General features: G+C 40.1%; 1 protein-coding gene across 2 annotated transcripts in view; it reads right to left on the bottom strand.

Moving 5' to 3' along the window:
• Positions 1–954: 954 nt before the first annotated feature.
• Positions 955–21,954, bottom strand: part of BASP1 (brain abundant membrane attached signal protein 1) — a 53,002-nt gene continuing 32,002 nt past the window's right edge. For both annotated transcript variants that reach the window (XM_087736935.1, XM_087736929.1), the window contains exon 2: positions 955–2,571. In XM_087736935.1, the coding sequence (XP_087593061.1) occupies positions 1,828–2,562 (735 nt within the window). In that variant the 5' untranslated portion in view covers positions 2,563–2,571 and the 3' untranslated portion in view covers positions 955–1,827. The remainder of the gene's footprint in view (positions 2,572–21,954) is intronic.

Genomic DNA, 21,954 nt, shown 5'->3' with positions numbered 1-21,954 from the left:
AATAAAAGGAAAGAATTATGGAAGTCTGTAGAGTGAATCATCCTCACTGCATTGAGATAGAGTATGTGAAATAATTTATATAACTTTAAAACTCCATTTCCCTTATTTACTAAATACAAGTCCACTCATCCCTTCGGTATGTGTACAAGCTGTGTTTCTATTTACCATTTCCCACTTTTCTCAGAACTTCTGTCAGCCTAAGAGCTTATTGATGGGCAGACCAAATATCCTTCTTTAACCAGTTTTGTGAATCCTGGGCTCTGCACTGAAATCATTGACTGTATCCAGCAAGGACACCACTCAGCAGAAACTGCAATTATTCAGCAGTTCTACTGAATAAAAATGGGGCAAACAGGCAAAACTATTGAAAAATGTTGTTTATGCTAGGCTAAACTCTGCTTAGCTACACACGGTTACCCACATTTGAAATACACAGAACTGGCCTTTTGTGGTAGCTGTGGTTCATCTCCTGCACAGTGGCAATGGGGAAAAGAACAAAGTGTGTCAGCATGAGGAATATTTTAATAGGACTAGGATTAAATTTAATTGCCTCATTTTAAAAGATCAGTTTATCAAATCCACTGTCTTACTCCCGGTTAAAACCCAGTCAGCATGCCTCTGGCTCTTTAAAATAGCAAGACAGCATTTTTTTCACATGTTAAGGCAGGCAAAAAACTTTTCTGTTTTGCCTGGGATAAAACATATGTGAGATGTGCTGTTCATTTGCCACTTCTTCCAGCCTCATCTGTGAATGCTTGTGGCTGTTGAAGTAGGAGTTTATGGCAGCATGTTTCTAGGGTCATGAGGCTGATGGTTCTTTCTTTACCTCTACTTCACTATAAATAGGAGAGTAAGCAGCCCCAGATGTAACATTTCTTCTCTGAGTGTAAGGATCTCCTTCACCTAGCTCCCAAGGGGTAAAAGTGAAGATTTAATCAGTCTTTACACTTTTATATTTTTTAAATTATTTAACTTTTATTACTGTTGCACCATTTATACAATTACATATAATTTCAATGCATCCATTGTACATTTTGTTTTTTCTTTTGTTTTCCAATGAGTGTGTGTTGGTGTCTGTGACACAGAATGGAAGAGAAACTGGAACTGCAATGAACGCAGACTTTTTCATTTCCACTGACCAATAAACAGAACTACAGGTGCACCCAACCACGGACATGCATTAACTCGTCATGAGAAATCTAGGTAGGCTAAGTAGGATGAGAATGTTTTTTACTCCCAAAAAATATTTGGAGAGGAAGAATTGGAGAATTGGCATTGAGAAATATGTGGACAGCTAAGTGGGTTTTGTCTGAAAGTTGGCATTCATCCACTGCATAAAAAAAATATCAAAATAAGAAAGGCTGTAAATAAAAAAAACACAGAAAATACTGCTTTCATAAAGATCTGATTGCCTTGGCACAAACCCAGTGGGCAGAATCAAACGCATCACTCCCAAACCCCATTACAGAACAAAAAGAAGATTTTGATACATTGGTGGAGTGCATTTACAGCAGTTCAGATACAAAAGATGTGCTGTACTTTCAGACATCCATTTATTTTACTTTTTTTTTTTAAATCCAGGACTTGTGTCAAGCTGGCAGAAAGTATATTAGATATTTCCCCACAAAAATACTATTTGGATTCTCCCCCCTCCCTCCCTCCCAACTTGATGGGACATCCTTTTATTTTTTCTTTTTTTTTTTTTTCTCCTTTTCTTTCTGGGCAATACATATTTGTTATTTCAGACCTGAAACGAGTTAGTATAGCTGAAAAAATAAAAAAAAGACACAGGTTGTTTTAAGTGGTTGTTTCAACAGGCTGTCCAATTTAATCTTGCACTGCTATGGTTTGATCCGAATTAGTCGCTGGAACTTCAGAAGGTTTCGCTTCCTCTGGTGGGGCTGCAGGGTCCGAGGCCTTAGCAGTGGAACTAGGTGCTGCTGCTGCTGCCGCGGTCTCCTTGGAAGAAGGTGCAGCCTCGCTGCTGCTAGGTTTTGAGTCTGAAGCTGGGGCCACTTCACTTTTAGTTTCTTGGGCTGCAGGCGTTGCGGGAGCCTCAGTCTTTTTGGCTTCCCCTTCCTCTTTGCTCTTGTCATCTGCTTTACTGGGAGCTGTGGCTTCTGAAGGCTGGGAAGCTTTTGCATCGTTGCTAGGCTCAGAAGTTTTGGGTGCTTCGCTACTGGCAGCGGGAGCAGGGGCTGCAGTCGGCTCCTCTTGCTTGGGTGCCTGTTCAGTGTTCTTCTGTGGCTCTACTTTTGCATCGACAACAGACTCTGACTTCTCTGGTTCTGGTTTCTGGGTTTCTTCCTGGGTCACTGTTTTCTCCTTCTCCCCTTCTTTTTCTTCTGTCTTATTGGCAGCGACCTGAGTATCCTTTTCGCCCTTTTCCTCCTTGTTGTTCTCCTTCACTTCTGTGGTCTCTGTGGTCTGCTGGGCATCCTCAGCCTCCTTTGGAGTCTCCTCTTCCTCAGTTGCTGCTCCTTCAGCCTTCTTGTCTTTGTCTTTAGCTTTTTCATCATTGACACTGTACCCCTTCTTCTTCTTGCTCAGTTTGCCTCCCATGTTGGAGCTCTATAACAGAAAAGAGAAGGAGGTGGTTACCCAAAGCCCAGCAGTTATCACCAAGAGAATCAAAACCAGATCAACTGAGGCGCAAGAGAAAAATTGATACTGGCTCCTGAAAAGAAGACTACAACAGGTTTGGTCAGACTTTATCAGCTGCACGCACTGCTGCCACTGAGCACTACTGCCGCTGAGCTTATGTCCCGCTCAGCCCTGCAGCATTTCAGTCAGCAAACCCGCTTCCGCCACATCCCCTTATGAACAGTCCTTCTCTGAACCCCTCTAACCCTGGTTACTTTTCAGGGGGGAGGGAGGGGAGGGAGGAACAAGATGATGGAGGACTAACATACATCACCATCTCTTGTGTCCTGAGAAAGGGATATAAAGGGTGGAAGTAGAAAAAAGCCACAGGTTGGGCACAAACTGAATTTGACTGTCAATCTTGACATCCACCCCTGGTTAACACAAAGTCCACTATCACTCTAGCAAAGGCTATGAACAAGCTTTGCATTAAGGTTTGGAAGGATCAAAGCAGGCCCAGAGTCAGCGAGAAGGCTGATGTTCTTCCTAAAACAGAAGACTGCATCTACTCACTCCACTCACCACTTGTTACCTACACAGCCAGCTCCCACTGTATATACAGCCTATGTGCAGGGCTGATGGTACCCACAGGCCAGGAGCATGTGCTAGGGAGGTGTAGGCATCACACTCCAGCAGCCCCAGAAGTAGGAGCAGCTCCTGAGCGGGGACGTCCCCATGCACAGAGCCCCCATCCAGCCCCTTCCCACCCTGCAGAAATCGCTCCCGCAGGGATCGCCAACCACGAGCCCCCGCATTCCCACACACGGCGGCGCCTCACAGCCCCCCGCAGCCAGATGGGAAATGCAAAGCCCAAAACACAGCAAGCCTGCGACCACTCAGTAAGACAACAGAAGCAAATATGGGTGCTTCTGAATGCAGGCTTACATGTAGTACGTGACACGACGCAAAAAAAATAGGGGGGGAAAAGAGGGGTGCATGCTTTGTAGCCTCTGCTCACAGTTTGCAAGCGTGACAAGTGATCAGTTACAGAGTTCAGTTATTTAAAGGAAGTTCAGCATGTATGTAACCATATCAGTATTTATATAACCTTCGTGTGGGAGTCTCAACTAAGAATATACAAAATTTTCCACAGTATTTCAAAGCAAACTTTGTCTATTAAAACAGGAGAAGACACAGATATATTGTGTCATTAACGAACATGAAAATCACTGTGATTGCCTAAAAAATACAATTCTGGTATTAAATATATCATTCACACTCAATGAAAGGATGAGAAAAAAATTTCCTAGTTTCGTACCGTTTGAAAATAGTGCAGAAGGTGATTTTTTTCATAATACCGTCAAACAAATGTTTCATTTAAGAATTTCTCTGAGGGAGCTGAATAATTCTAATTTTCTGGTTTGCAAAGTTATGTAGTCTCATAGGCCTTGTATTTTTCACACACTTGCCAAAATTGTGGATACAAACCAGTAAAAATTCATAGGAGTACTCAAAATAATTTTTAATATCACTAAGAACTAGCTGTCTCTCAGTAGATTTTCTGCTACCACAGATACAAGGTACAGGCACAGCCCAACAGCAGACTTTCCATGTCTTGGGCAAAAATGAGATATTATCGTCAGCAGAGACTTTTCTGATTTCAGTACTCAAGAAGAATAACAATTTGCAAATACTGTTGAAGGGTTAGCACACAGTCCTGCAAAATGGTAACCTAATGTTACTAAAACACTACTTTGTTGTCTGAAATTTTATCGGGAATGGCAATAAAAGGATTAACTTCCACAGAGCCAGAGTTGAGCAATCTAATCTCTACCTTCATGGCAGAGATACCAGCTTTTTAGGTATTTAGGGCATCCTATGGTCATTCATTTATCTGACAAATTTACAAGCTTCTTGATACTCCATAAATATTGCTCCAGCTTATTTTTTATGTACAGTTACAACTAAAAACTTTGAAAGGGCTTTTGCAAGTCAGAAGGACCAGAGATTTATACTGAAGTCATGTGTGTATCCCAATTTGCAGTCCCTAATTAAGCCTGTATTTGTTTCCCGGAAAAGCCCAGACACTGTGAGCCTAATTTCATTTGCTGCGTCTTCTCTATTTTTCCAGATTTTGCTATTTCATGGATAACAGTAACTCACCACAATTTATATTTTCTTCCAGAAAAAGCTTTTAAACCTCAGATACAGCTAGCTACAGAACACATATGCCAAAGGACCTTTAATAAGCAGAGAAGCATGCATATGAGAAATGTGCTCCCAAACTATGAAAAGAAACACGCACCGTCTTTGCTCGGAGGTATACTGCGAAATTGCTGTGTCTCAATTTGCATCACAGCCAGCTGGCTCAAGATACTGGAGCAGAAGATGGGGAAGAGGTTCAGAGACTATCATTATGCTCTATTAGTAAATATTTATAGTTACAAATGGACTGCCACCGTCCAGCATAGTTTCAACTACTTTATAACAGAACAGATTCACTTCTTGTGACACTGAATCTTACATCTCCCTATTTAAAAGCCACCTAGATCATCATTGTTATAGCTATGCTAGGCTATCATGCAAAAGCACAGCAATCACGAGGGTCATCGCCCAGCCCTGCAGTCAGCAATGCTATGATGTTCCTTTCCTCCTGTATCTGAATTACAAATACTTCTCCTCCTCTCCCCAGCCTCCCAATAACATAGCTGAGCTCCCCTGTCACGTTCTCCAGAAACAGCCCCCACATGCTCTGCTGCCTCAAACAGATGCTGATCTAGTCCCTGTCCCACCTTAACTGTGCCTGAAGCACAGCCCTGAACTGTCCAGTGCAAAGAGTCTCAGGGTGCAGCAGACGCAAAGCAGACCTTAAAAAGTATTTTAAAATTACAACCAACTATACCTGGAACCAACGTAGCATGTAGATCAAGCCACTTAACCATCTCTGACTGTACTGGATATTCTTGCAGGGATAATTCTGCCTGGTGCCACATGAAAGTGAATCTCAGGGAAATGTCTCACAAGTGAATCAGACAGCAAAGTGCATGAAGTCATTGAGGTATGTATTCATACGGTGTTAAATACACTCTGTATTACTACCTACATATTAACACTTGCAAGAGTACAGAGCTTTTTGCTCCTCCCCACCAAAGGACTAAAGTCTAACAAAAAGGAGATAGCCTGCCTGTCCCAGTGAGTCTGATGGCCCTGGCTCCATTGCTCAGCCTCTCCCACTTCCCCTGCCTCTTCCTAACCCCCACAGCCATTGCATCCACCTTGTGAATGACAAACCCAGAAAAAAAATTGCCTACAACTATTTACCATACCCAGTATAGCTTCACTTATTTGTACTACCATTGACACATAGTGGTTCTGAACTAGCTCTAGCAACTACCACCTGAGCGCAAACCACATCCAGAATGCAGATCCTTGAAAATTTTGGTGCTGAGCACCATTCCTGTAAAATGGCACAGCATTTGATGGCTGTGCCTCTTCAATACTAGACAGAAAAGGGTCTAGAGAGAGACAGTCTAGAAGCAGATTTTATGTAAGAAGTTGCAATATATTAATTATTTTCAGGGAACTTTGATGAACCAGTTGGCAGACCAGTGCATCAGAAGAGCAAGGTTAAATATAACACTTCCAAGTTATAACAGACTTCAGCTTCTCAGCATGCTCAGTATTCTTTGACTGCATTGCTCTTCTCATGGAAGAAGAAACAGGTCCAGAGACCACTATGGAGGACTTCTACAACAGGAGCAAGGATTTCTTCAGTTTCTAAGAGCTGCTGTTCATTGTGCTTGTCCTGAAGTTTCCATTCTCCTGCAGAAAGCAGGAAGAGAACTGGAGAGCTTGCACAGGTATCTTTCTTATTGTATAGAAAAAATAAGCTGACTATATTCGTTTTACAAAATATCATGTCTACAGGTCACCTAGAGCATGCTTAAGCACTTTGAAAATTGAATATTCATGATAAGCAGGATTTCCTGGGATAACAGTGTCAAAAAAAGAGTTAATGTCCGTAAGATCATACTACAGCAGGAAGAAGAACTCACAGAACATTTTAGATTTTACACTTCAAGACCGAGCTGATCTGGTGGAGATGAATCCTTGGAACACCGGCAGCATACATTTGTACAGTTCAGGAAAGGAAATGTTATTTCCAAGTTTTATATTTCAAATCATGCTTCTATAATGAAAAAGTCCCTAGAATTAGACTCTTAGTATCTCTCTCTTCTGTCAGTAAAGATTTGTCTGCCCAAGTAGATTTCTTATGTGCTTATAAATTTCTAAAGATTTCATTTAGCATACACTTTCACATCCCATGAAAGGGTCTGGCTATTACAGGAATGGACTTGCTATCAGCCTCATTCTCAGTACAGAGAACAGTGCATCGGGAAAGGACAAAACCACAGATATCACCTGTAAATTGCCATAGTCTGATTGCCAAAGCTAAACTTCCAAAGCTCCCATTCCACTTCATACAAAGTGTGGGGAGGTCAGTCCACCTTCAGAAAAACCAGTTCAGGAAGACAACAGGTATCTTCTGAAATCCCACAGCCTTCAGTGCAATGTAGGCACGTGCAGTGGGTCAGGCCAAAGTAGCCCTTGCACAAGCCTGTTCCCAGGCATGAGTTATCTCATACCGCCTGCAGACAAGAGCTGTAAAATTCACATCTCACCCAAGGCAGGGTTTCAAGTCTCCAAACCAAAGGGAACACCAATCCCAGAAACTGCCCCACACCCCAGCTGCTCAAAATGAATAAAAAGATCTTGAAGAAACCATTGCATCTCTGTAACTCATTGATTCACCCTACACCTCTGTTTTTTTAAAAAAATGCAATTTTTTATAAAGGGACATATATAGGAACTTCCAGACACAATTTTCAAAAGATTTTCTGCAACTTTTAGGAAAGAAAAAAAAAAAAGAACTTACTACTTCTCAAAATATGCAGTACAATTTCATGCTTCCCTTTACACACACACACACAGAGACACAGACACAGACACAGACACACACACACACAGAGACATTCCTATCTCACCAGCCCAGGTCAATCAGTTTACCAGGTTAACGTTAGAAGATGTCTGTAGCATACCCCTAGATAGAATTAGACTCCCTACCCTTGTCTTTTAGCAACAAAGCTATGTTTTATCTGTTCTTTCTCAATTACCCTCACACATCTTCCTTTTCCTGTGATATTACTTGGAATTAACAGAACAGAAATGCTAGGTCTCACTGAGGTTCAAGCCTCTTCACACCTTAATAGTAGTGACCTTCTCTTCTCTTCTCTTCTTTTTCTTTGTCTTTCTTCTTTCTCCTTTCTCCTTTCTCCTTTCTCCTTTCTCCTTTCTCCTTTCTCCTTTCTCCTTTCTCCTTTCTCCTTCCCTACCCTACCCTACCCTACCCTACTCTACCCTACCCTTTTTCTGTGTTCCTTATGTTTCAGAGCAGTGACAGGAACCAGCTGTCCTGCAGTCAGTCAGGTTGTGGTGCTGGTGCAAGGGAGGCAGCAGAAAACACACACCTGACCATCTCTCCCTCCCGAAAAGACGGCTGGGGGTGGCACACAGCTGTGCCCTGAGGGGCTGGCACCTCATGCAATTCCACGCCTGCAGGGCTGTGAGCAGCACACCACCTTCACATGGCAGTTACAGATACCGGAAGGTAACAAGATGCTAGTTCATTAAATGCGCACAACAAAATGTGGCCTGTGGTCTCCACATGCCTTGGTTGTTCAAGTCGAGTCCTTAACACTAAACAATTCGGTGTGTTTATTGCTGTGAGACACACGATAATAAACTGGGAACATCTTGGCTTGGCACCTGTGCTGTTTTCTTCATGGACCACAGGTAATTTTTTTCTCCTTCTCTCAGCTTGTGCACAGTCCTGAAACTACTGCGCCTCCTTTCCTTCCTCCAAAGCCTCATGAATCTCAAGATCTAGTAAAGGAGTATAGAGGAAAAGAATAGTGAATACGTAAAATACAGAAACTGTGTTCACCTAATTCTCTAACTTTGATCTTTAAAATAAGATAATTCCAATTTTGTTGCTGTCCTGTTTTCTTTTAATATGCAACCAATAAAGGAACTCTAAGACGTAATTTTGACAAGTCTAAGGGTTTAATACTTGGCCAGATCTCAGTCCTACTTTCCTCTGGTTAGAAATAGAATACACTTGATGCAAATTTCTTTTAAAAAAAAAAAAGAAAAATAGAAGAACTTCAATTTTTACATTATTTTAAAATTCCCAGGGATGCATATACCACACAAGAATGGGAAGGATGATGTGCTTTTTTTAATATGGGCCATTTGTCATTAACATATCTAAATTATGATCATTGATAAGATTTAAGCACACTGCAGGCTGATATAAAATTGTGCCTGGCTATTTAAGAACTTGTACATGACTAACTGCTTCATTTGAGAAGCATAACTACTACTAATACAGCAAGTTATCAGAAAAGTTAATAATCACATGACAATTATTTTGAGAGAAAATTAAAAATTGTACCTGAGATATTACTAAGATTCGTGTGAAATACTTGAGCTCTGAGGCATGTATTAAATCATCAATTAGGAACCGCTTTTTCCAAGAACAGTACAGGAATGAAGATCAGCAGTTTCGTAACAGGCAAAGGTTTTGCCAAAACTATCAATTTGTATTAGCATCAACCTGAAACCACAAGTTCTTTGCACATGTAATTCATCTTTGCGCCCTGTGTGGAATAATGTTAGCTAGCTAGGCAGAATTCCTGAATAAAAATAAAACCTATCCATAATTTGATGAAAGAGCGATGAAGATTTTGTGGGTTACATTGAAAGTAACTATCGAAGACTTTTGACTTACACCCTCGTGACTTGGAGGACTGTGCAGCTGAAGACCCTGGAGACACATAGTGACTGAAGATCCACTACCCAGTCTGACTCTGGTCAGCACTACTTTAGCTGTAGGAGATTCTTCAGAAACAAATATAGCAACGTACTGCATTATGCAGTCTCTGTGTGTTTCACCTTATATTAAAGCCACTTATGTGAAGTACTGACCTGTGTGCTGTATGAGCTTCTCTGTAGAAGCATGCTCCCAAATGCAATACACCTCATTTCCTTCAGCCGTTTGTTAGAAGCCCTTAGCCTCTCCAGCTACAAAGCCACCTTGCAGAAAACATGAGCAGAACATGGACCAACACAGTCTTGCTTTCCCGAGTTAACAAGCAGCATGGAAGAAATGCTCTGCTGTCTGCAAACTCCCTACTCACCCCAGGCGAGGCTTTGCTTTGTAGGCAGAGAGAACATCTTTTATAAGACCAGCTAATAGAATAGAAATAACATCTACAGAATGTTATGTAATATAGAATAGATAGAAATAACATCACCCCTATTCTCCTTAGACAATCGTCCATAGCTGATCCATTTTGGTGTTAGCATTATTTGAAACTTTCCTGTTGCTGGTTTCAAATCAGAATTGCACTGGTTTTGCCACACCTGTTTTTTTCAGTGATCCAACACAACATTACATTGCCCAGCAGCATAGATACAACTGCCAGTGCCTCCAGTTTCATCCCTGGCAGCTCCTGCAAGGCTGGTTTGCATTGTTTATAACACAAACACAAGCCATATTAAACACTGAGCAACACAGAAGCAGCATAAAATAGGTTATTTTTACAGTGCAATATATGTGTTGCTCAGCCTTGTGTTCAGTTCATCCAATGCTCTGATCGCTTAAATTAAAAATGCTGCCATCAATTTCTATTTGCCTCATCTGTCCCATTCAGTCTACCATCCTTCCTACAGCCTTGAGACCCAGCTCATGTTTAAGGCATTTCTCCTATATTCAGATTAACTGCATATGTTCCTTTTGTTGAATAATAAAGCAGCTTGCAGACATGCTCATGCAGGTACACACATGCAGCCAAAAGTCAGCCTGCCCCAGACTGCGATCTTAATCACGCTATTGTTAGGCACAGGGTTGGAAGGGGAAACTCTGCTGTAAACACCTGTTTTGCAGAGACTGAGATTAATTTTACAAGAACACCTCTTGTAGGAACAGTCTGCAGGCTTCAAAATAACCTGAAAGAATAAGCCAAAAATATAACCATGTGCCTCCTCCTTATTCTTTCCAAGTTGCCACATCACTTTGGGGTTTGTGCATGACTCCCCAGGAAGAAGATTAATAAATATTTTACACTAGCCAAAGCTTTCTAATCTGTATCCTAGAATTAAGCTCCTAAATAGGAAAAGATGCAAATTTCAGAAGTGCTTATTACCCACATCTTTCAAACTGTTCGGGTCCCAGGAACATGCAGAGCCGAGGGAGAGGCGAGATTCCACACATATTATTCCAATTATGGCCAGCCACTTTTTGCCTCCCTCAAATACTTAAGACACCACCACCATGTCTAATTACAAAAACATGCAAGGTGATAGAAGCCTAGATAATGGGACGATTTCCTTCTAATTCACATTTTGTACAAATGTGGTCCCTCCAGCGCTCTACCATGGATCTCAATACCACAAATACACTTGGCTGGCAGACCCCTGAACAGTTTCAGGTGCCTCCAAAAAAGACACTCCAAAACTGTAAGTCAGTCAGATGCTAGTAAGCAACAAAAACATTAGCTTCCTCTACACTACAAACCCCGTGAAGAGCAGATGTGGGAAGACCTCATTCCTGGAGGGACTGCACACCGGGAAAGGGAATTTTTTCAAGCTTAACACCTATAGCTTGTATTTCTCTAGCCTCACCCTGAACAAAGAACACGCATCCTTATACTAAACATGCAGTATGAGGCACACGAAGAGATTTTAAATTCATGCTTTCTATACCAAAAAAATTACTCTACAATCCTCATTTACATGTTTTCTTCAATAGCAAAGGTTCTCAGTTACTGTTTGCATGAATAGCAAACTTACCTGCTGTTTCCTTAACAAGGACATGGAGACCCATGTTCACTTTTTAAAAAAGGCTTTAGGGTATTTAACTAGGGAACTGTCACTGGAGACAATTATTTATGGGGATCTACATTTACATTATATGTGTTTAATATTCCACACTTTAAACATCTGTATTACTTCAATGCCCATTTAACTCGTCAAACTAGTTTCAATCAAACTTGAGACAGTCCTTAGCATATAAATAACAGTATGCTGTATGAAATGGATACATTCATTTTGAAATCTTGGAACTACCAGTTTTACTTTGAAAATGGATTCTCCGAGGTGATTGCTAAATTCTTTGGCATTTTTCTTTCCCATCTCTAGCCTGCTCATGGTGCTGCTTGCTGGAAAAGCACTGGGCGTACGCTCTGGCTGTAAGAAAACATCCTACAGCTAGAAACAGGACTCTTAACACGCAGCTCAGACCTATGATATATCATGACAATCCTTAGACTATATATTTTCCTCCTTCTCTTTGCATGACACCCTCACTACGGGCAGTGAAGCCATGTTTATAATTATGAACCATATCCGAATCTCAGTTTTGTTTTGCTTTTTCAAATACAAGCCACATGGAGTGCAGCACACCATTTCTGACTGCAGCACATGACTCCACAATTGCACCACAGAAAGGAAGCAAACAACAGAGAAGCAAGGCCAGCCACCAGCCACCCAAGGCAGCCCTCTCTGCTGCAGTGTGTGTTGTGGTGTTCATAAGAACATTGCAAGTGCTTCCTTCCAAAACACACAGTATCTAGTTTATGCAGCAAAACAAAAGATTACCAATTTAAATGAAGTATTTATTGTTGTCTCCTTTATTCCATTACCTAACTATTAAACTATTTTAAGGTTTAGGATCTAGTTAACACATTCTCTACCTGCTTTTATCTGTTTCATCTCTATATTAAGCTTCAGCAATAGCTCTTCTCTATTTTTCCTCAAAAGGAAATGACTGCAGATCCACTTGATGCTCCAGGAGGTATCGCAGCTTCAGGTTTAGACATTGGAAGAGGCTGGTTGATTTTCAAAAAACACCCACAGTTCTCTTCTCCCAAATCTCCATCACAGAACATGCAGCTGCTTCAGTTACTGGTGATGTGCCCACCTTCCCAATAACCTCGGTTCTGAACACCACAATGGCATTCCTCAGAAATGAAGGTATATGCAAGAATCACAGGATTAAGCCAATTTCATCCTCCAGTTAATACACAACTGCTAATGACAGCTAAATTAATAACTGGAATGTTATTCTGAAAATACCTGCAAGTTTAACATTGCATTAGAAAGCTGAGTACACTTAAGTCTTTAGGACAGTATTACACATCATGCCTCTGGTGGAATTTAACATCCTTCAGGCAGCCAACACAAAACCTACTTACCACCTCAGCAGCACTTACAGGGTATTTTACACCAACTTCCTGAAGAGCTGCTGCATTTCTCCTTGGAATAACACCTTTTGACTTTTAGTCTTGTGTACGAAGTTTTATTTTAAACGAAAAAATCTGTACTGAAGTCAATGTATACAAGTCAAGTCATGTTTTGCGTAACATCAAAACTACCTATAATTAAACACTGCAAGACTTTGGGCTGAATTACAAGTATTTTTCATGTTGTTAACAAAAAACTCCGCCTCGTGACCACAGTATCGGTGTCAGCACCTTATCAGCTCTCAGCTTCTCAGAGCTCTGTTGCAATAATGTCTTGTAGTAAAGACATGCTCAAAAGAAATGAGAGAAATGCAAGCCTGAATGCTCAACATCTTGGAAAACTTTTTACATTCATGTTCCCGAGCAGCCGTTTGTGCCATTTACATCTTCCACCAGACTGTAGCTTGGTCTATTAGACTAAGTTTGTCACTTGGGTCACTCTCACTTCCTGGTTCTCACACTAGCACAATACATGTTTTTTTAATACAGCATGCATTTAACACAAAAGAAAATCTCATGTTCCAGACTTTCTTTTTTGATCTTGTTTAGAATGCATGTTTATACTGGATTTTGACTTTTTTTCTCCTCTCCCCCCACCCCATGTTTTAAACAAAGCATTACATTCAAACTACCAGGCTTACCGGTTTCACTTGAGTCACTGGAGGAGGATTATCAAAACAACGTGGAACTGGTACACAACAATCACTGGCAAGCAAAGAGCTTTAAGCATCTGATTTCTATTTCTATCTCACAAATATCTCTCTCCATCTTTTTCACCACTATTCATTTACACTCCTCTAATGGCTGTTCAAAATACCAGGATGTCTTAGGCAATCTTTTATTAAGACTGGCAAGAGCTGTATCTTGACCCAGATGAAGAACTGTAGGTATGCATCAACAAATGTTTTCATGTGGAGTCTATCACACTCCTTCAGTGCCCCATTTTGGTAATAAGCTATACAAATTCAGAGAGCGCCATAGATGATTGACAGGAAAGAGGCAGAGTTTGCTTTTTGGCTTCAGTGGTGCAAGCTGACAGAGGGGGCTGCAAAATAAAACCAATCTCTATTTGTGTTTTGTGCCAAGATGAGAATGGTTTGCTTTGAGAAATCCACTTTGAAAATCTAAAGTGTTTCTAATAATCCCAAAGTAAGAGTTTTGCCAGGCAATAAGCCATACCATGTCATGTGTTAGATACGTAACCTTGGATTCAAGGCTCCCAAATCTAGATTGATTGCCTAAGTTTCCTTCTGACATCTTTGTTGACTGTATTTTCTCTTTTCTTTTCCTTGGTTTTGGTTTGGGTTATATTGGGGTGGCTGATCAGCTCTGCTAGAGGGAAGGTTACATAAGACTGGAGGCTAACAAGTCCATTTGGCAAGATTTAAAGATAGCAGCTAGTGCAATCCATGAATTGCACTAAGAGATTTATGTTCAAACCAAGCAAGGCAGAAATCCGATTTAATAATTACTCACCCAGAACCATTCCAAGCTATCAGCTACCCAAAAAGGAAAAGAACAAACAATGCAGAAGGAATGAAATGAAAACTAGAAATCAGGAAAGGTTATCGGGTGCGTATCTCCTTTCAATAAAATAGCTTGTTTTTCTTTTCCATTTAAGTACCAGTAGGAAATCTGTCCATCTTAGAGCTATCAAATTTAAACTCACAAAATGAAAGCAAAAGAAAAATAACTTTGCAGGGATAGCTGTGGAGTTGGATGTAGTCCCTTTCCCTTCCCCTCACCTGAGCGCTGACTTCCATTTCATGTCAACGAATGCAATTAATACCTCATATGGCCACAATTCAATTTCTGCAGTTCAGAATGCATATCAATTGCCTTAGATTATATTACTTTTGATGTAGACTAGCCTTCCATCAAGGCTGTATGTATGCCAATTTGCAATTTTGCTCAACTCAGACCATAAAACAGAAAAGAGCTTATTTGCAAGGCCCATGTGCTGCACAGAAAGCTATTTATGGAGAACTCTTAGAGTCACTCCTTCAGCTTAAAGAGGTTTCAGTCCATTGCTATTTGAAGAATTATTTATTCTAACCAAAGAAGGCAGGCAGACACCAATATAAAGTATAACTAAGCTATTTCAGCATTAAAACGAGAGAAGTCTATCAAAGTAATGGAGACTTGAGAAGTACAGAAAATTGATTTTCATTTTTCAAGACAGAGCCACAAATAAAAAGAAAAATACCACTAGAAAGTTTCTGTTAGTTCTTTCATCACTAATGTATTTCAGTAGCAGCCCATGTTTCAAACCAGCACTGGAGACCCATTTTGCATATTAGTCCATATGTGGAATCCATCCATGCCCCAGGATGTCCGCGTTTCAAAAGGAGTAAGAGGATGTAGATTCATTTTAATGCCGTTAACAGAATACATCTGCCAAGACTCACAACAACTGGCTTTTCCAGAGGGTTTTTTGTAATCAGTTCTCCTGGCTGGTGAAGTAGCAATGGTCAGACCGAGCAGCACTTCAGTTTGTTTTTTTTCCTTCCTGCACTAGCAGGTTAGCTGGTGGATGGAGCCCCTGCATTCCCCTACGAGATCTCATCAAGGAATGGGAACTGAGTGAGTGCCTCTGCCCTGCTGCCTCAGCTCTGGCTCCCAGGGTTTGGCGCTTCATTTGCTTGGAGGGTGGGGAGAGGGAGCTGCACTTCATAAACTTTAAGATGTTGGCTGTCACAAGCCAAGAGGCATTCAGTTCTGCAGAAATCATATGCGCAGTTCTGCTCACTGCATTTTTCTGGGTAATCCCCCCACAGGCACAAGTTGAGCACTAAATTCACACATCCCAAACAAGGGGGCCGGCTCTAAATATGATTCAAGTGCATAAAAGTCTCATATCCATATTTGGAAATATTACTTTCAAAGGTCTCATGCTATTTCAGAAAATGCTAAGTGAGCCAATATCAAGAAATATATCTCAAGAAACACGTAACTATTTTAAGAGTATCTGCAACCCCAAATTGTCACTTAAATCTCTTACCTACCACAATCTCTTACTCTCTTGTATTTCTTCTATTTTTAATCGCAGGTAACTGGTAAGCAATACCACAGTTAAGCTTATTCTATGATTTATACATAAAATAGAATAAAAAACTTTTTTCCATAAATGGCCAGTTTCACTGCCCACTTTCAGCTCAGCAATTCTTCACTATAAAAGGGCAAGTCTTCTATTTAAGTATTTATTGCCTTTTGCAAAGGAATGATTAAAAAATGGTTTCTTTTCAAAGTCTATTCTGTATGAATATGTGGGGCTACAAAGAGGGGTCCTTTTATGCTAGTTGCCAGTGACTGCAAACTTCTCTCACGTCACACACCTCTGACAAAATCTGACATGAGCCACTTCATTCAAACACAGAAATCAAATACAGAAGGAATTATTCTCTTTATTCAGGACAAGGTGGTGCTGGAGCATGTCCAGAGGAGGGCAATGAAGTTGGTGAAGGGTCTAGAGCACAAGTCTTATGAGGAGCGGCTGAGGGAGCTGGGGTTGTTTAGTCTGGAGAAGAGGAGGCTGAGGGGAGACCTTATTGCTCTGTATAACTACCTGAAAGGAGGCTGTAGTGAGGTGGGGGTCGGTCTCTTCTCCCTAGTAACGAGTGCTAGGACGAGAGGAAACGGCCTCAAGTTGCGCCAGGGGAGGTTTAGGTTAGATATTAGGAAAAACTTCTTCACCGAGAGGGTGGTCAAGCATTGGAACAGGCTGCCCAGGGAAGTGGTTGAGTCTCCATCCCTAGAGGTATTTAAAGAATGGATATATGTGGTGCTCGAGGACATGGTATAGATGGACTTGGCAGTGATAGGTTAACAGTTGGACTCGATGATCTTAAGGGTCTTTTCCAACCTTGACGATTCTATGATTCTATGATTCTATGACAACTTAGATAAACAATGCAAAACTACGATCACACCATTACATTTTGTCATACCCTGCCATTCACACTTAGCGTCACGTGTGACGCCTGTCCCAGCTCTGCATCTTTCTGCAAGTCTAAAGAACCAATCTCATATCCCTAAAATCAAAACATGCTCGTTTGGAGCAGGAGTCATCTTCTCAAGGTGAAATATGCCATCCTAGAGGAATGAGACAATATCTTTTGGTTTAGGCTTCTGGGAGCTGTGATAGTACAAAGCGTACCATGGTAAAAATAAGATGCGATCTTCCCTTCCAAAGCCCAAATGCAGACACATATTACTGCAATAAAACTGCAACGTAGTATAAAATCATGAGAATATCTTTCTCTCCTTGTTTTCAGGGGTCCACAGCAGCCTGGGGCCAGAGGAGGCAAGAGCCCAAAACCTACTCAGTCTCTTCCAGTTGCTGTTGCGTGGAATCATGGAATCATAGAATGCCCTGAGTTGGAAGGGACCCACAAGGATCATTGAGTCCAGCTTCTGTGGAAGGCCACCTCATTTGCAGCCCAACTCCCCTATTTGCAAAATGAGATAATACCAGTTTTCATCCTCAGAAAAGCTCTGCCTGATGCCAACAGGTGCTATAAAGGGTTAGAGATATTTTTCCTTATTTTAAAAAGCAAGCTCGTTCTGTATGACTTCTTCACCCCAAATCTCTGTTAGAGAAGGCTGTTTTTCTGCATGTTGGCACTGTAGTGAATTACTGTCTCTGAAGCTTACCATTACATTGCACATACTACAATAGCATAATGAGCAAGTCACTCATCTAGATTTTACAGTACTGTGCTAATATTGTAATATGGAGCTGTAAAGCATCTCTGAAAATTTTCAGGTATTGCTGAAAGCTCCTTCTGGAACCAAGCTCCTTCGCATTTATGCCTCTAGGCTGAGAACATCTGTACATGGACATTTTGATTTATAGTTCCAAATACGCACATTTCACTCAGTTTTGGTTCACTTGATGAGAAGGTTTTTCTCTCAAGCTAAGAAAGCTCAGGTGTATCCAGCTGGATAAAGATGAAGCTACTGCTTGGCAGCCATCTTAGTGCTTTATTAAAGACAGATGTAAGAAAACAAAGTAATTTTGCTTAAACAGAACATTGTGAATGCTTGAAAAACTACAATAAACCCCTTTTAACCTGCTTTCATTAGGTTTTCAGGTGTTGGACTGACGCATTGTGGTCAGTGCTATGTTTATTCTATGTTTATTAATTAGATGCAAGTCTGTCTTTGTTAAAAGAACATCCCTTTTAGGAGTAATTATTCAAATTTGAACAGATGCAAGAGGAAGCTCTAAACTGGTTCACTAACTTTCCAAGACCTTTTCAAAGATTACGCAAGTTTGAAAATTCTGAGTTATATTTGTACATACCGCAGAAGCTGCCTTTCCTACCTACAGATCTGAGCTGTAGTGACTACATTATTACAGTCATAGAAACTCATGAAAATTAGAAGTGTCTTACTTTAATGTGCAATTAAATATCAACCAGATGTAGCAACACAGCACTGCTGGAGATAATGCTCAACAGAGCAGGATACGAAAGGATCGTCTGCAAGGAAGGGCAGGAATTAGGGATTTGAAGGGTGACAAGTTTAGGTAAATTCCCCGCAGTAGCAGCATTTGCACACTGTCTCCTCAAACTAGTCTATGTTCTGGAGTTTCAGAAGCCTAGGTAAGTAAATTAAGATAGCAGCACAAATTTGGCCAAGTAGATAATATCAGGGGAATGAAGAACGGACACATAGGTCTCAGTTCTTAGTACCTGCACCAAGGGACAAGCAGCTACAAAGGACTGCACTGTGGGCTCGAAGTCACAGACTGAATTTGTGAACCATTAAGTTTCTACCCATTGACTTTGCTGTAAATTGTTTTATGTACATTTTGATGTAATTGGTTTTTTTATTATGAGTAGATGAAGGGCATACACATGTTGTTGCAGAGACTTTCACTTCCATGCAGGTTACATCATGGCAATTACCTAAACACGAGGCTTTTAAAAAATCTCATATCAGTGTCTGTTGAGCAGGTTCACAACCTATTTTGTAGTCACTGGCTTGAAAATAAATTTATCTTAAAAGCAAAAATTTTTTGGATGAATTTCAAAAATAAGCATACTTTACTTTCCATGTAAAAAGTTCAAATAACTGTTACAGAGGAAGAAAAAAGGTTAAGAGGTTTTTTTTTTCTTTTAAACTAAAAGAAAACTACTTTCATTATCATATTTGTCAGAGGCCAGCCAGGAAAAATGTTATGTGTGCCAAAAAATTTTAAAGATCCTAGCCTGAGAAAGAAGTGAGGTTGAAGTAACTAAATGATATGGGATCATAACCATACAACACTCAGTTTCAAATGAACTCAGTTTGTATGAACTCTTATATTTGTAAGTTGTCAGCTCATAATTTTATCATAACCGCAGAGTATTTGGAATATTTTTAAAGCATCAGCTCTAGTATTTATTACAAAAATAATCTAAGCTTTCATTTCTAATCCTTATTTTAGCAAGAAAAGTCCTGAAAAAGTCCTAAACCCAGAAGGCATTTTTTGTCTCATAGTTTCCTACGACATCTTTCATTTTAAATGCTTAAGGCTGGAAACACTGCATGCTTGCAAGGACAGAAAGGTATCTGAAACATTCATTAAAAAAAATTAATGTCAATTTATTTCAGTCATTCATATCTGTTAGCCTGGTATTCAGATAAATTCAAGAAACACAAGAATTCTGCAAATTTATTTTAAAATTTGTGTGAGTGTTTCTCCTAAGCATGCTTTGTTCTGACAAGTTAACCTTACATACTCGGGAGACAAGACTTCTAGCACCATTTGAAATAAACCTGATAAAGGACTGTACAACAAGGCCACAGGGAAGACAGGACTGTGGATGGGAAAGAAGAGAACTGAGTCGCTGGTAACTGGTATGTCAAGAGTGCACAGATGGGAGTCTGTCAAAATCAGTACAGGTAGAGAAAGTAGGCACTCCCAACAATTTTTCCATTTCAAACCTACATAGAGAATCCAAAATTGTCCTAAAAAAATTAAATCAAGAACAATCTTGTTGTCTACAAGCTAGCTACAGTGCATCACTGAAAGATGATCCATGCTATTAGCTCTCCATCTACTGAGCTTCTGGAGTGTTTTGACATAAATTCCTTTGCTCATTTGCATTTAACTGATATTTTTGGTGCTCTGAGTGGTTTTCCAGCTGGAGCACTATAACAATCGTTTGATTTTATTTATATTATTCATAGCATAGAATTAATCCACAAATGAAAACATGGGAATTTTAAATTGGCTGTTAGGCCATGTCAACTGTTTTGCCTGGATATTTTTGTCCATCTTTTTTTCCTATCTCATTCCTATTTTTAATAACTGGCATATAACTATTTGCTATCAGGCTAGATTAAAACAAAAGCAGTTCTAAAACTTGTTCAGAGTAATGTGGCGATATTATCTGCTATACCACATAATTCAGATACAAATCAATGTGTAATTTCAGTATTGCTGAAGAGATGGGAGTTTCCTCACCTTTTTTTAAGTTCCAAATTTTATTTTCATGAGTTATATTTTCAAAATTCAGTTATGTGGTCTTGAGGGTTTTTCCTTACGATCTTTCCCTCAAAGATAACTATAGATAATAGTGCAAAGCAAGAACTCAGTCTTTACAAAATGCCACCATCATTAAGAATAATTTTGCAGTTTCTCTTGAAGAACTACAAAGTAATGCTTAGAAATGCTAAACAAACGTTAATCTGCAATGACTGTCTGTAATTCAGTACTTTCAAATGAGTATTAAAATACTAAGTTTTCTATTTAGGAGACTGAAATTTAGCTGGGATCTTTGATCACATCTCTAACATTTGCCAGTACAATTCTCTTTCAATAAAAAAAACCAAGAAAAAAAGAGACGGAAAGTCTCCAGCACTGTTTGCTAGCTCTACAAATTAAGTTAGAAACTGGATCAAAGAATACTGAACCACAGGCCCTGAAGCTGGTTGGCTTTGTTGAACCCCACATTCAACAATTTTTTTCAAAAATCATGTCTTTCACATGCAGCCCAACTGTATGACATCTACAGTTACTCAAATATGATCCTCAGTTACCAGAAATATGCTCATACCAGCAAGTAGCAGCTGGAAAACTTTTGTATCAATGGTAAACCTGGATATCAATATCTGCAAGCTAATAGGCAGAGAAAATAAGTATTACAGTTGTACATGGCCACCTGCCTATACAGATTGAGAGCACTTAACTCTCTTCTCAACTGAGTGTCACCCTCCTCAGACTGCTTTAATGACTTTAAAACATTGTTTAGAAGGTTATTGAAAGCATATTCTTTACATTTGCAAGGTACAATGCCATTTCCCCACTGTAAATCGCTGAGATTTACAGCTTCCCCTTGACTAGCACCTCAGCACAATGCTGTGGAGCAGAATGCACCACTGGGCTTATGAAGATTCGGCATGTGTGATTAAGCATGTGGAACAAAAGACTTAGTACTCAGCTGCAAAAACATGCAACAATTAATTAAATATTTGACTACAGCAGGATTAAATTAAAAGCCTGACTTTCCACTAGCACTCTAACTCTGCCTCGGACTAATGTCTAAGAAAATATAAAGCCCCATCTTCCCTCATGTGACATTATCAAGCAGTTGACAGGAGAAGGAAGCAACAGGAGAGCAACTTTGTGCACGTACACATTCTTCTGTTAAAAAGAGAGACATTAGACCATGACTGCAATTAAATTTAGCAGGAAACAAAGTCTGGAGTCTGTAAAGAGGTAATGAGATCCGAGGAAAGGGTGTTCTTTCCCCTTCTTATTTGGTACTGGAAAGGCACAGAAAGAAAAAAAAAAAAGAAAAAAAGAGTAAATGTCACTCTACATTCCCATTCAGATGTGGGGATTTCATTGAGCCCGTCAATCTGCACCCATTTTCAGTCGATGGTTATCCACAGACAATAGGAATGCATCACAGAGCTGTTTATTTTCCATTTAACACTCCACCAGAAAAGATCAGCAATCCTGCGGCTCTGAAAGCCTCCATGCTCCATTGCTGATCTTGCTAAGATCGGAGAG

This window comes from Nipponia nippon, unplaced genomic scaffold (genome assembly GCF_047370975.1).
Source record: "Nipponia nippon isolate SJK-2023a ecotype South Korea unplaced genomic scaffold, ASM4737097v1 scaffold_1, whole genome shotgun sequence".
NCBI classification, from domain to species: domain Eukaryota; kingdom Metazoa; phylum Chordata; class Aves; order Pelecaniformes; family Threskiornithidae; genus Nipponia; species Nipponia nippon.
Note: the sequence above shows the minus strand (reverse complement) of the source record. Positions and strands in the feature narration are given on the sequence as shown.